The sequence below is a fragment of the Pestalotiopsis fici genome (assembly GCF_000516985.1).
Source record: "Pestalotiopsis fici W106-1 unplaced genomic scaffold PFICI_Scf_2, whole genome shotgun sequence".
NCBI lineage: Eukaryota > Fungi > Ascomycota > Sordariomycetes > Amphisphaeriales > Sporocadaceae > Pestalotiopsis > Pestalotiopsis fici.
The window spans coordinates 6,391,837-6,403,956 of record NW_006917092.1 but is presented as its reverse complement, the minus strand read 5'-3'; the positions used below and the strand labels follow the sequence as shown (position 1 = coordinate 6,403,956).

General features: G+C 50.2%; 4 protein-coding genes across 4 annotated transcripts; 3 read left to right on the top strand and 1 right to left on the bottom strand.

Annotated features, from left to right (window-relative positions):
* Positions 1–1,524: 1,524 nt before the first annotated feature.
* Positions 1,525–2,465, top strand: PFICI_04129 (uncharacterized protein; the record flags this gene model as incomplete). The annotated part of the gene is made up of 2 exons (XM_007832710.1): positions 1,525–1,777; positions 1,840–2,465. 2 exons carry the CDS (start codon positions 1,525–1,527, stop codon positions 2,463–2,465), a joined length of 879 nt encoding a protein of 292 aa, XP_007830901.1.
* A 1,262-nt stretch (positions 2,466–3,727) lies between these two features.
* On the top strand, positions 3,728–4,651 carry PFICI_04128 (uncharacterized protein; the record flags this gene model as incomplete). Its single annotated transcript, XM_007832709.1, has 1 exon — positions 3,728–4,651. One exon carries the CDS (start codon positions 3,728–3,730, stop codon positions 4,649–4,651), a length of 924 nt encoding a protein of 307 aa, XP_007830900.1.
* Positions 4,652–5,363: 712 nt separating this feature from the next.
* PFICI_04127 (uncharacterized protein) lies at positions 5,364–6,788 on the bottom strand (the record flags this gene model as incomplete). Its single annotated transcript, XM_007832708.1, has 1 exon — positions 5,364–6,788. One exon carries the CDS (start codon positions 6,786–6,788, stop codon positions 5,364–5,366), a length of 1,425 nt encoding a protein of 474 aa, XP_007830899.1.
* Positions 6,789–9,102: 2,314 nt separating this feature from the next.
* On the top strand, positions 9,103–10,697 carry PFICI_04126 (uncharacterized protein; the record flags this gene model as incomplete). The annotated part of the gene is made up of 2 exons (XM_007832707.1): positions 9,103–9,381; positions 9,552–10,697. The coding sequence occupies 2 exons, from the start codon at positions 9,103–9,105 to the stop codon at positions 10,695–10,697; spliced, it is 1,425 nt and encodes a 474-aa protein (XP_007830898.1).
* Between the last annotated feature and the right edge of the window lie 1,423 nt (positions 10,698–12,120).

Genomic DNA, 12,120 nt, shown 5'->3' with positions numbered 1-12,120 from the left:
AACTGCAGGAGGGGCAATAAAGGGATGAGAAGATGTGTCGCCTGGCAGTGCGGCTCGCGAGATCAACCAAACAGGACCTGAGGATCTATGGAACTTAGGAAGCGACCGCTTTTTTGTAGGATCGCCATTCCTTTGCTTGTCCACACAGCAGAGTAGTAGTAATAGTATTTCACACAAATCGCGCAATTGTCAAGACCCTCAGTGAGGTCAGTGGTGGGTAAAGGCTCAGTACAGATGAATAAACAGTTGGTTGTGGCTTCTCATGCCGATTAAAAGTTGTCGATGCCAGACATTATGCGAACTCATCTGCATTTCAAATGCGAAGCGCTGTAGACGCTACATCGGTGACATTGTTGTGATTTGCCGGCGCGCCAGTAGAAAAAGCAGCAGTCCCTATTGCGACCTAGGCAAGCTAGGTTAGTGCAGATTATCTTCTGATTAGATGCGCTGCACGCACAAGCTGAAGCCTTACACGGAAAATTCTTGGCGCGGAGAAAACCCCAGCATTCAAGTTACACAACCTCCAAATACTGAACAAAAGCTGAGCAGCTACCAGCCACAAGTGTTTCATCATATGCACGCAACATTTCCTTGGTTCCTTGTTGCGCCCCTGGTATTCTTGGGGGTATCAGGATGATTCATCATAGCAGCACCATGGCGCGCACATCTAACAGAATACTCTCTTGTTTAATTACACTCACCAGGTGCATCCTCGTCTATCGTGCCCAATTTACTCTCCTGATTAGACGACTTGCACCGCCGGTTAACGAGTCGTGCGGTGCGATACGTCATTCCTGCGCTGAGCAGGCGAGGTAACGGCGCGACTGTTGCACAAGGCTTCTAGACCGCGTCTTCTCCTGATTTCATACCGCAACTCTCTCGTCGTGTCAGCGGGGACAGAATGGATCTAGAAGAAAAATTCAGCAATGTCCAGACTCCATAGTATTACCTCTTTCTTGCCTCTGTCGCCGAAGATCAAAGCATGACTTGGCGTTTCTCCATTCTTAATCCAGACTGTTTTTGTCCTCGTCAAAGTGCCGGTCAAAGAGGTCGCACGGACGGAGGAACGAGCCTAACGGGACTCGGCTGTATTTACAGGGCCTCTTCCCCAGTGCCCTGGTCTCCATATGCTCCATGCAGGGATGCCGACCTTGGAAATGAGTTGCAATGACTTGGAAACAGACCATGGAGCTTGTTTGTTGTACAGTCTTGGCTGACGATACCTGCACCATCGTACCTTTGCGTTCCTGGCCAGCGTTGCAAAGAAAGCAGGGAATCGTGTAGTATTGTCCGATGGATTTCTGCGTGCGCATGGCTGGTTGCCAGGTCGAATTCATTGACATTTCCGACCTTACGTAGCTTTGACCGCAAATGAGCAGCTCAGCTCTTGTTTTGTACATAAAGACGAGGTCTTCTGCTCATTAACTTCCACCCACTCATAACAGTACCATCAGCATCAGCTCCGAAGCAACAGAGTGCCATTTCTCCATCATCCTATAAACCATCACCAACGCTACCACCAAGATGCACTTCAACGCTGTCGCCGGGTTACTCACCCTTGCCACTGTGGCCGCTGCCAACACGCTCAATGCTGCCGACTTCCCAGGTGCTTGCGCAGACCAGTGCAACTACGCCGTCAGTCTGTCGTCCACATGCGCAGACCAGACATCGAGCGACGCCGAGGAGCGCCAATGCATCTGCGGTGCTGGCGCGAGAAACGAGCTGATGTACTGCGCGGCATGCTCCATCTCCAATGGCCAGAATGACCCTGACAGCAGTACGCCCATCTGCCCTTGACACAAACAAGCGAGACGCAAGCTAATACAAATCTCTCACTAGATCTTGCCGAGATCCTCACATCATGTGGCTGGAGCTATGCCGACGCTGCTAGTTCCGCTGCCTCTTCTGCTGGCGACGCTGCCACTTCGGCTGGAGGAGATGTTACCTCAGCTGTTGGGGGAGTCGTCACCACAATTACCTCGGATGGTAGCGAGATTGTCAGCACGATTACTTCTGGTGTTGGTGCAATCGTTACAACCATTACTTCAGATGGCAGTGAAATCTTGTCAACCATCACATCTGGCGTTGGTGGAGTTGTTACCACCATCACCTCGGATGGAAGTGAGATTCTTAGCACAATTACTTCTGGTGTTGGTGGCGTTGTGACCACAATCACCTCCGATGGAAGCGAGATTCTGAGCACGATCACTTCTGGCGCCGGAGGTGTCGTGTCTACCATCACATCCGGAGGTAGTGAAATTCTGTCTACCATTACGTCTGGTGCTGGCGGTGTTGCATCCACTCTCTCGACCGGCGTCTCTGGAGTTGTGTCCAGTGCTACGGATGCAGCTGGAAGCGCCGCAGGTAGCGCTACATCTTCAACTGGAGGCAACGCCGGTGTCGCTGCTACACCTGCTGTCGGTGGCCTCTTGGCCGGTTTGATGGTCGGCGTTGCCATGCTGTAGATTGAGGAAATGGATGTATCTATTGGGGCGTACCATACGGCGAACAACCTCATACCTGGCGTTTGGCCATTATATTATAATTATACCTTGGATAGCGATAGCCTTTTGAAGTAATGGAACGATTTCATGATCTATAAAACCGGAAATCTTATCCCAATACGGGCATGGCCATGACTTGGTGAACTGTGACACCTATATGGTAGAATCCCAGATCCACCCGGCTAGTATAGCATTGCCGATTGCAGGAGCCAATGCGCTAAATTGCGTGGGCTACGCGCTTAAAAATAAGCTTATTTCTTTCACAGAATGGGTGGGAAAATATCATTTGGTATAGTCGCCGATGCATATATATCGTATATTTATACTTAGCCATAGTCGATTTCCTGTTCATCTATCTCGCAACCGAAGACAACAAGGAACATTGAAGTCGCCTCGTTAACAAAATCACGGTAGCTCGTGGTCCTCGTCGACATCCTTCAATCTTTTTCTGCTGCTACTGCCTTCCTACAGAACATTGTGAGTAGCTCTAGATTGTCGCTCAAATTGTTGTGATTCCATCGTCGATAGTAGTCTGTCGCCTCTTTGACATTTTGATCGATTACTAGGTATCTGATTATCTTTCCATTTCAATGTCCCAGGGACAATGCCAACTGCACCTATCGTCCTCATGCTGGATATCGCCATTGTATCATATTGAAAACAGGCACAGTCGATAACTTCATCTAAGTGATACACAATTTTGCACAATGCGAAACCTGCATGTCTTCTCGTCGTCGAGCACCACAGATTCCCTTAGCTATCAAGAGTAGATACTATGTGTGACTCCTTCCCGATCCCACTCATGATATGAGCAGCCATGTGACTTGCCACTTTGCACCGAAACAAACCCTCGTTTTCACGATACTTGAAACTTGACCGTCGGCCCAAGTGCCCCATCAAACGCTGGGCTGCCGACGAGGAGTCTCAAATTCGATGGTTTCTGGCCTGGGCTCTTGCGTTTGCCTAGGTCCGCTTTTAAAACAAAATTTTCTCCAAGCCAGGCGCCTTCTTGTTTGATTGTTCTGTTGCCCTTTAACTCACTGGGACCATCCACTCAGTCTTGAGTTTCCTTCTCACCCTTCACCAGCGGACAAAACATTCGTTGAGCACACCACCACACCTGTTTCTTTCTTCTAAAGCTCCCAGAAGCATTGGAGTCATCTACGGCACAGGAACCACACTCTCTGCTTTGGACTGAGCCTCTCTGATCACAGCGAGTAATCATGGAGGCCTCAGACACCCAAAGCGAGGGAGAGAGCCAAGGCGATTTCCCGATTTGCAGCCTTGCCAACCTACAAGAGCGCTTGTCCGCCACCCACCCCAAGCTGATCCAGTATAAGGAAGATTTCAAATGGGTCGATGCACACCAGACCCATCTACAGGATGATGCTCGCGACACCTTCAAAAACGACCAGGGTATTCTCGCCGACATTAGCCGTTCTGCAGAGGAACTCTCCCACCTCGTGAGCCGCCATCAGCTTGGACCTAATGAATTGGCCGACGTCGACCACGAACTCAAGTACATTGAGGATACGATGATCTACATCTCCGAGCAGATCGGTTCGTACAAGGAAGAGATAGACGAATATGTTCAATTCACTTCTACCAACGGCAAGAAGAATTGGGATCACCAGCTATGCTGGGGCTGTCTCAAGAGACATAGCGAGGACAATATGGTAGAGATTGGATGCATTAGCGGCCACTGGATTTGTATTCCTACCTTGAGACAGTGTGTCATCAGATTCATCACCATGCCGAATGTTGGTGTGCCCCTCTGCTGCATGACATTCCCGATGTACGAGGCTCGATACCGCAGCAGATACCGAGAAGCTCTGGGATTCGCTACATTCAATCTGTTCTTGAAGGCCTTTGAGCGTAGATACCAACCCCTTGGAAGCACCTCTCTTCCCAGCCCCTCTTACGAGCAAGATAACGAGGTTCAGGGCAATGCGGAGGATGCAGCTGAGCAGGCTCGCACTCGGGTGGCCACTCCGGTAGAAGCGGTCGTCGAAGAGACTACCAAAGAAGCGGTAGCTGTCGAGGGCACCGTGGTTGAGCAGGCCACATCAAGCCTTTCGCTGCTAGCTGTTTCCGAGTACGGCGCTTCGGCTGACGATGAACAAGCAGAACGTTCATTTTCAAGCTAATTCCACGTATGTACAGTTACATCATTGGGCCATTCATTGCGTTTCTTTGACATATTGGATTCTGAGCAAATACTGACAAAATTGTTTCCAGATCCAAGCATTCTTAGTTCAGGACAGTGCTTCCTCGTCACCCTGGATCTTCAAGCCGTTGATGGAAAGGATGCGAATTTAGCGGACTAGTCTCGACTCTCTAGGCCCGCTTCGAGGATTGGCAACATGTATCGTACCAAGCAAGCAGTTAGCAAACAGGTCACCTTGAATTGGTGGTCGATATGGCAGATGGAAACAAATGACACAAGAAGAAGGAAAGATTGGGTCGGTCATGGTCTAATTCTCTTATTGGAGATTCCCACTACCACCTATCTGAGACATGGATTGCAGACAGCATATTTAATTGAGACAAATCATATGAATTCGGAAAATGGTGCTGTGAAGCTAAAAAGAAGTCTGTGCTACCCAACCCCCCATGCTATGCGCATCAAAGCAACTCCGCAACCTAGTATTTTTCGGGAATCACCAAAGCAGCAACTCCGTACCCCACGATCTAATCCTTGACACAGCCCAAGATGGTGGTGTCACGAAATCTCTAATACAAAGACCAAAGAGGAGAAAAGTAATGAAAACATCCGAAAGCAATAAAAGTGTGGGAAAAACTAGTAGTACAACCATCACAACGACTCCCTCTTCAAAGGTATGCCGAGCGTCGTCGGTTTCATGGCGACACGATCAACGAGACCGGTGACATGGGTACATGCGTGAGCATCTCCGAGAAGCTTTCAGAGAGGAACCCTGTCGCCAGCCGAGGTCGGGGCCGTGTGACCCGGTCGCCCCAGGAGCCGACGCGATCCTGCCTCGTCAGGGTGGTAGGAGTACTGACACGACGGCGGCTCATGGTCATCTCTGCCCAGGCCTTGAGCAGATCGGCTCCGAAGCCCTCGATCGACGTCTCGGGCCGCACGTGGTTCTTGACCCTCTCCGCCCACACTGGGATGCCGTCGCCGTAGATCTTTTCGACCCGCGCGGCAATGCTCTCGGCCTCTTGTGGCACCCGGCATGTCGCGGGCATAAAGTCCAGGGCCTCGACGTTGGGAGTTTCTGTCATCAGCGTGGTGACACCGCTGGCAGCGGCCTCGAGGGGCGTGATGCCCAACGTCTCATACCGCGACGGGCAGACAAAGATGCCATTTTGGGTAGTGGCGGCAAATAGGGCATAGAGGTGGTCCTTGGGCAATCTGGGGAGGATCAAAAAGTTGTGACGCTGGTGTTCAGGGACTGAACTCAGCAGGTTCGCCCGGCGCGTGGTGTCTTCCTCTGGATCGCCAACCACCAGGACGCGCACGGGAAGACCCTTGTTCAAGAGCTGAATACCCGATTGGACCAGCAGCTCAACGTTCTTGAAATAATCCAAGCGTGCTACTGCCGTGAAGAGGAGGATTTCTGACCCAGCAATGAACTGTTGCATGTTCTCAGGTAGGATGCTAGGGCTCTCGAGTTGAGGCACTCCAATTGGCGGCCGCAGGTACTTGAAGCGACCGGCACTCAAGCCTTCACTCTGTAGGACTCGTCGCTGGAGGTTCGAGTGTGCCAGAACGGTACCGAATTTATCCTCTAGCAATCTGTCGATACCACTGCGTTGCTGTTGGTCGAGGACGTCGACCTTGTTCGCATCTCCGCCAAAGGCAAGCCTTGACAGCTCTGGAGAGAACTGCTCAGTGAAATGCGACACAAAGGGACCGTGGTGGGTAACACAGAATTGGTATCCATGTGGGTGGTATTGGAGGAGTGTATCGGTTTGGTAGTACACGATTGGTTGACATCTTCTTCCATGCTGCTTGAGTGCCGTGTAGTTAAAAGCCATGCTCAGAACTGGCGCCACGGTTTCTTGAGTCATGCGAAAGTTGAAGTATACAGTGACTACTGGTACGCCGCTCCAGTCCTCCTCGATCTGGATATCTGCCGCAGTGATTTTCTCATCACGCGAGTATAGAACGACGCCAGAAAGGACCTTGGCATCAATGAGGACGCGAAGGACCGACAAGGTGAAAGCACTGGCACCGACTTGCGCGGCGCTCAGCGCATCTCGTGTGAAGTACCTCTTGTTGAGGACCACGATACCAGGGGCATATTTGCGCTCCATGGCTAATGTCTGAAGGAGATAGTGACAGGATTCGAAGCCTGGCGAAGCAAAGTGGGAAATATACCCTCGTGCTGAAGTGAGACGGGTAGATAGAAAAGGATCTTGTAGAGATTGTTCACAATGATATTGGATCAGGACTGTTCAGTCAGATTGGATTGAGTGATGTGCTTGATATGCGCTTCTCGTGTGTTGGACTCATAAGATGGATGATGACCTCTCTATTTATCATCGTTCCTTCAACACAAGTCAACACTTGATAGTGTTACTGATGAGTTATGCCTTGGCCTTGGCCCCATAGGGTAGGCAAAGTGCATGCATCAGAGACAATTCTTTTTTCTCTTGACATGACAAGGATATGGCAGGCAGCCCTTGCTCTGTAAAATGACAGCAATAGGATATCGGGAACAGAAAATGGACGCCTTATTGGTACCGAAAATCCAAACTGCAGGTGGCTTCCAAACTTGGCCGCCACGGGCCGGTAAACCATGGTGGCTTAGCCAAAGACTACCATGGGGGATGTCAAAGAACCCATCATACTGCATGATTATACTGATGACTCGGCATCGCCTTGTTGATGGATGACGGCAGCCATGTGGAAGTACCTGCCCCAGGTACCATACATAGTCGTAGGTGTGTTGCACCCGACACTTTGCTTGTGCGTTCTGCCCTACGGATGAGACATAATGTAGAAAAAAAAACGTGGCCGCCCCTGTTTTTCAGCCTGCCATGATTAGTCAAACGCACCACTCACAAGCATTCTGATGTAAGTAGTGCTGAGCTGACTGAGTATGTATGCTTTTTTAGTTTTTCGGCTTACACAAGACGACATACTTGCATACGGCAGTGACTAACTGAAAGAAGAGGCCCATTCACTGATTGCCTATTATGGGGACTTGATGGGGTGGAAAGGGGCCACCTCCCAGGCTGCCAGTCTACCGAGTGCTCGGTAGGTGGGTGTCGATCACCGAAACTTCGAAACCCACAGGAGGAAGGAAAAATAGGGCCGACCAACCAATACCCGTCTTGTTTTTGCAGTGCAATTGGTCGACAAACGTGAGGCTCCCGAGTCTAGTCATTGACAGGCGGTCTGCCTACAGCACCGCCGTTTCCTCTGCGGTCCCCATCCCCCTGTTTCGGTAACGCCTGTAATCTGTATGTACGTTACGTGAGAGTCACAGAATTTTTGATCAGATCATGAAGCATGTGCAATCACACTTGCAACACGTCCATCACAATATTGCGAATTCTTGCCAAATTTCATCACGTTTTCAAAGTTGGGGATTTCAGATTTAGACAGGCAGAGATAGAGAGAAAACCCGGTCCACATAACGCAGAACCGCTGGGCCTAAAATGGAAGCTCCGACGACAAGAGTTAGGTTTCCCCTCTGGAATCAAAATCAAAATCGGACGCCACGTTCCAACTTCCCAGCATACGGCCTCAATTAGGACTGGCTTCTTTCCATGCTGCGATGCCTTTTTTCTTCTTCTCTGGCGTGTGATAGTGGCAGTGATATCTAGCCGGTGTGCGGCCTGCAATGCGCCATAACGATACATGGATGGTGGGGAATTGCCTTGGGACCGGCTCCAGCATATCCCCCGGATCGGATACTGCTTCTTCATTCCTTCGTATCCCTACCCAAAACCCTTCAAGCCAATCGATTTGGGGCATTTTCAAACAACCAATGCCCATCATGATTCAAGATGAGCATTTATGTTTCCGTTATGCTCAATCACAATTATTGTTTTGCTCGCTTGCGGACCGAAATTGGAGGCGTGCCGGGCGGCTGACACGATGGGAATTGAATGGCTGTAGACGGTTCCAGACAATTGATAGTATGGTTCAACTCATCTACCACCCATGTCTAGGTAGGTAGACTCCTTGTTTGTCGAGTTGAGGAACTTGAGAGCGATCTTCGTGATACGTTACATCACATTTTTTTTTGTACTGCAATACTTCAGCCGAAGTTCCAGATGACGTTGGCGGGGATGTTATCAAAGTCGAGAGTTTGAGCGGACCTGGATCGTGACTGTTGGGTCGTGGGCGCAGTGTCCGGCGTGTGGAGCTAGTCAAGTCATAGGGCTATCGAGGCAGCAGCGCCATGAAGGGGAAGAACTCCGCTCAAAGCTGAATGGTCCATGTCGGGTCCGGGGAGCCTATAATTGTTTGAATTATCAGGTCATTGTGATCATATTTCAAGTAGTTGCCAATTGCCAGAGTCTTTGACACGTCCGTCCTGGTCACCATCACTAAAAAAAAAATATCTTGTCGATTTTCATAGAACCCTCATATTGCTTGATATCATTTCCGAGCGATATGCTACGCTCATGTTCAACGCTGCTTCGAGCCTGGACCACCAGTGCTTACATGCAGAACGTGGTAGCTGGGGTCGGTATCGCGTTCTCGGCTGGTGTCTTTGTCTCCTTGAATCTTCTGGGTGCTGGAGGGGGAAGACCTGAATCTGCTGATGTCATTCAGACCGCCAATGCGATTTTGTCATCGGTATGGTTCTTGTCAGCATGCTTTGGCGGAACATACCTCAACATTTTTGGCCCTGGAGTCACGATGTGCTTTGGGATTTGCACGTATGCAATGGTCAGTGTTCATCATCTGCGTATTCTTGTCCCATCTCCTCTCAATGTGGTCTCGACCTGGATCATGTCTTGTCGCTCCTGGCGTTTTTCTTCCGTTCCTCCGTCTGTGCCACCGCGGATAGTGTCTACCTAGCTTCCGAGACTCAAGGCTGACGCTCCCTTCACTTTTAGTACGTTGGCGCTCTGTGGTACTATGAAGTGACAGGTCAAGCCGCTTTCCCCCTTTTCGGCGGTGCCATCATTGGCGTTGGTGCTGGTGCTGTTTTCATCACATCAGGTTATATCCAGGTGGCTTACTCCAACGACCAAAACAAGGGCCAGTTCATCGCCATCCAAAACACGCTACAGGCTGGAGGTTCCATTGTCTGCAGTATACTGCCCGTTATTCTGAACCGAAACAATATCCAGCGTGGGGGAGTTCCAGCGGCAATTTACGCCACGTACATAGCCCTAATGTTGGTGGTGGCGCTGTTGTCTTTGGTTATACTCCGTCGACCTGACGAGGTAAAGGACGATACAAGCAGCAAAGCCATTGTGATCGAGAGAAAGAGCGTTGCGTCTGAGCTCCTCTCCAACTTGACTGTCTTTTCGGATTGGAAACTTCTGGTCATGCTACCAGCTTTTCTTCCGGCAGGATCATTTCTGATCTATCTTGGTTCCGTGAACGCATTTGAAAATAGTTTGCGGGCACGTTCACTCTTGTCGTTCATTGCCCTTATTGTCCAGATTCCAGTTGGGCATATTCTTCACCTCATTCTCGACAATCATGGATGGACCAAGCCTAGACGCGCATTGTTTGGGCTAGGCTTTGTTGCCCTTCCACTGTCCGTCGCTTGGGTTTGGGAAATCGTTCGAACGAGAGATTTCAATCGCTCATTTCCACCGGAGAATCCCGTCGACTGGACCGAGGCACGCTATGGTCCTGCCATGGTCCTCTTTGTACTGAACTGGACGGCATCCGTTCTGTGGCAGTATATTGTTCCGTGGTTTATTGGAAACCTCGATATACCTCAAGACAAGATCAGTCACTACATGGGCGTCCAGCGTGGCTTTCTGGCTGCCGGAGAGGCCATTTGCTTTGGCGTGGATGCAGCAAAGATTTCCTATGTTGCTTTTGCCAGTGCCATTTTCGCATTATATGCTGTTGGTATCGCAGTTCTCGTGTACATGGGCGCGTCGCAGTTGGTTGAGTCTTCCTCGAGACAATTAGATGTTGAGGCCCGTGAAGGGAGTGAAGTCGGTGTTGACCATGCAAGGGATGAGAAAGGCGGCCCGTCATCATCCGCTAGTGATCGTTTCACCAGCATAGACGGTTGAACCTACCACCTACCACGTGCTGGTCCTGACTTCGTGTCAGTTCGGGAATTCCCTTGCTGAGGTGGTTAAGAAAGGCTGTATGCAAGATCATCGCCTCGTCGATCTCCTCATGTCACAAAGATGGCGTCAGAGCTGCTCGCAATTGGTCCGGGTCGCAAAGTCCACGTTTTTGTGTCTCCGGAATTTCTGACAAGAGGGGAAGATGCGGTCAGCATGTGGTCAAGCCTTGATGATGGAAATGTCTATAATGGGTAACTGGGCTGTGCACGCCGTAAGATGAGTCAGACGGCTTCGGCCGTCCTACCTCAAATTCGCGTGCGGGCGGAAGGATGAGCCCGGACGTCGGCAGGATGCGATTACATAGCCTTGGGGGTATTAGTTTTACTTCACTTTGTTTACTCTTTACCGAATTCCTTCCGTGCTACCGGTCTTTTCATCACGAGTTTCGCGGCCCCATGGGTGTCTATGTATGTTCAATGGTATAATTTACTAGTATGAGATACCATTGTGAACCCCCAAGGCATAATTGAGCCGTATACCCCAAAAGTACAGTGGTTCGGGAACACACAGCCCCCCAACCCAACAACCAAAAAAAAAAAAAAGTCCTTGTCGATCTTGTCCGTAAACCTTCCTCCAGAGCTGTTACAAGTCCAAAAATCTGAAGACTGGGACACTGCGTTTTGCGGCCCCCAAAGAAGTTTTCTTCTCTACTCTTTGGTACCTAGTCTAATGCAACCCAGGCCACATGGGAGTTTCTATCAAATGACACTGACTGTGACTTGATTCCTCCTTGAAGGGAAAAAGTTGAAGTGCATAAAGGCGACCCCACCCCCTGCGAAGCGAGTCTACCGTCACCACATAAGAAGAAGTACGGCCCATTAAGTAGCAACCCTCGAATTCCATGCAAATCAAAACAGAAAAGAAAACTATTAGACATTAGATATTGCAGCTTGAATATTTGTTTCGCATTTGCCACCCTCGTCTACAAGCATTCAGAGTTGATGGAGCACGAGGTCATGCGCTTAGCGTTAAGCCGACGGGCTCGGACATCGTCGGTGGGATAGTCAACCATCCATGCTATTGACTCCGGCCGGCGGAGGCGGACCAGGCGTTTGGCATTGGGAGTGCCGTGCCACGGAAAGCGCAGTACCAAGAAACCATACAGATAGGGGTGGAATGGATCATCTCAATTGAAACAAATGGGCGTTCAGCCCCGTGCAGCTGATATTTGCCGCTCAAATTATAGTCTTCAAATCCATGCTGATACGTGAACCAATCAGCTGGGCCAGCCACCCCCAAAGAGTCCTTCTGAAACAATCAAACGGTCGGCACTGCTTTGAAAGAAGGCTGTCCGGTGCTTGGTCCTGCGCAGTCGGTAGTGTCGCAACACTATTCCCAAGAAGGGCTGTGCCACCACAATCCT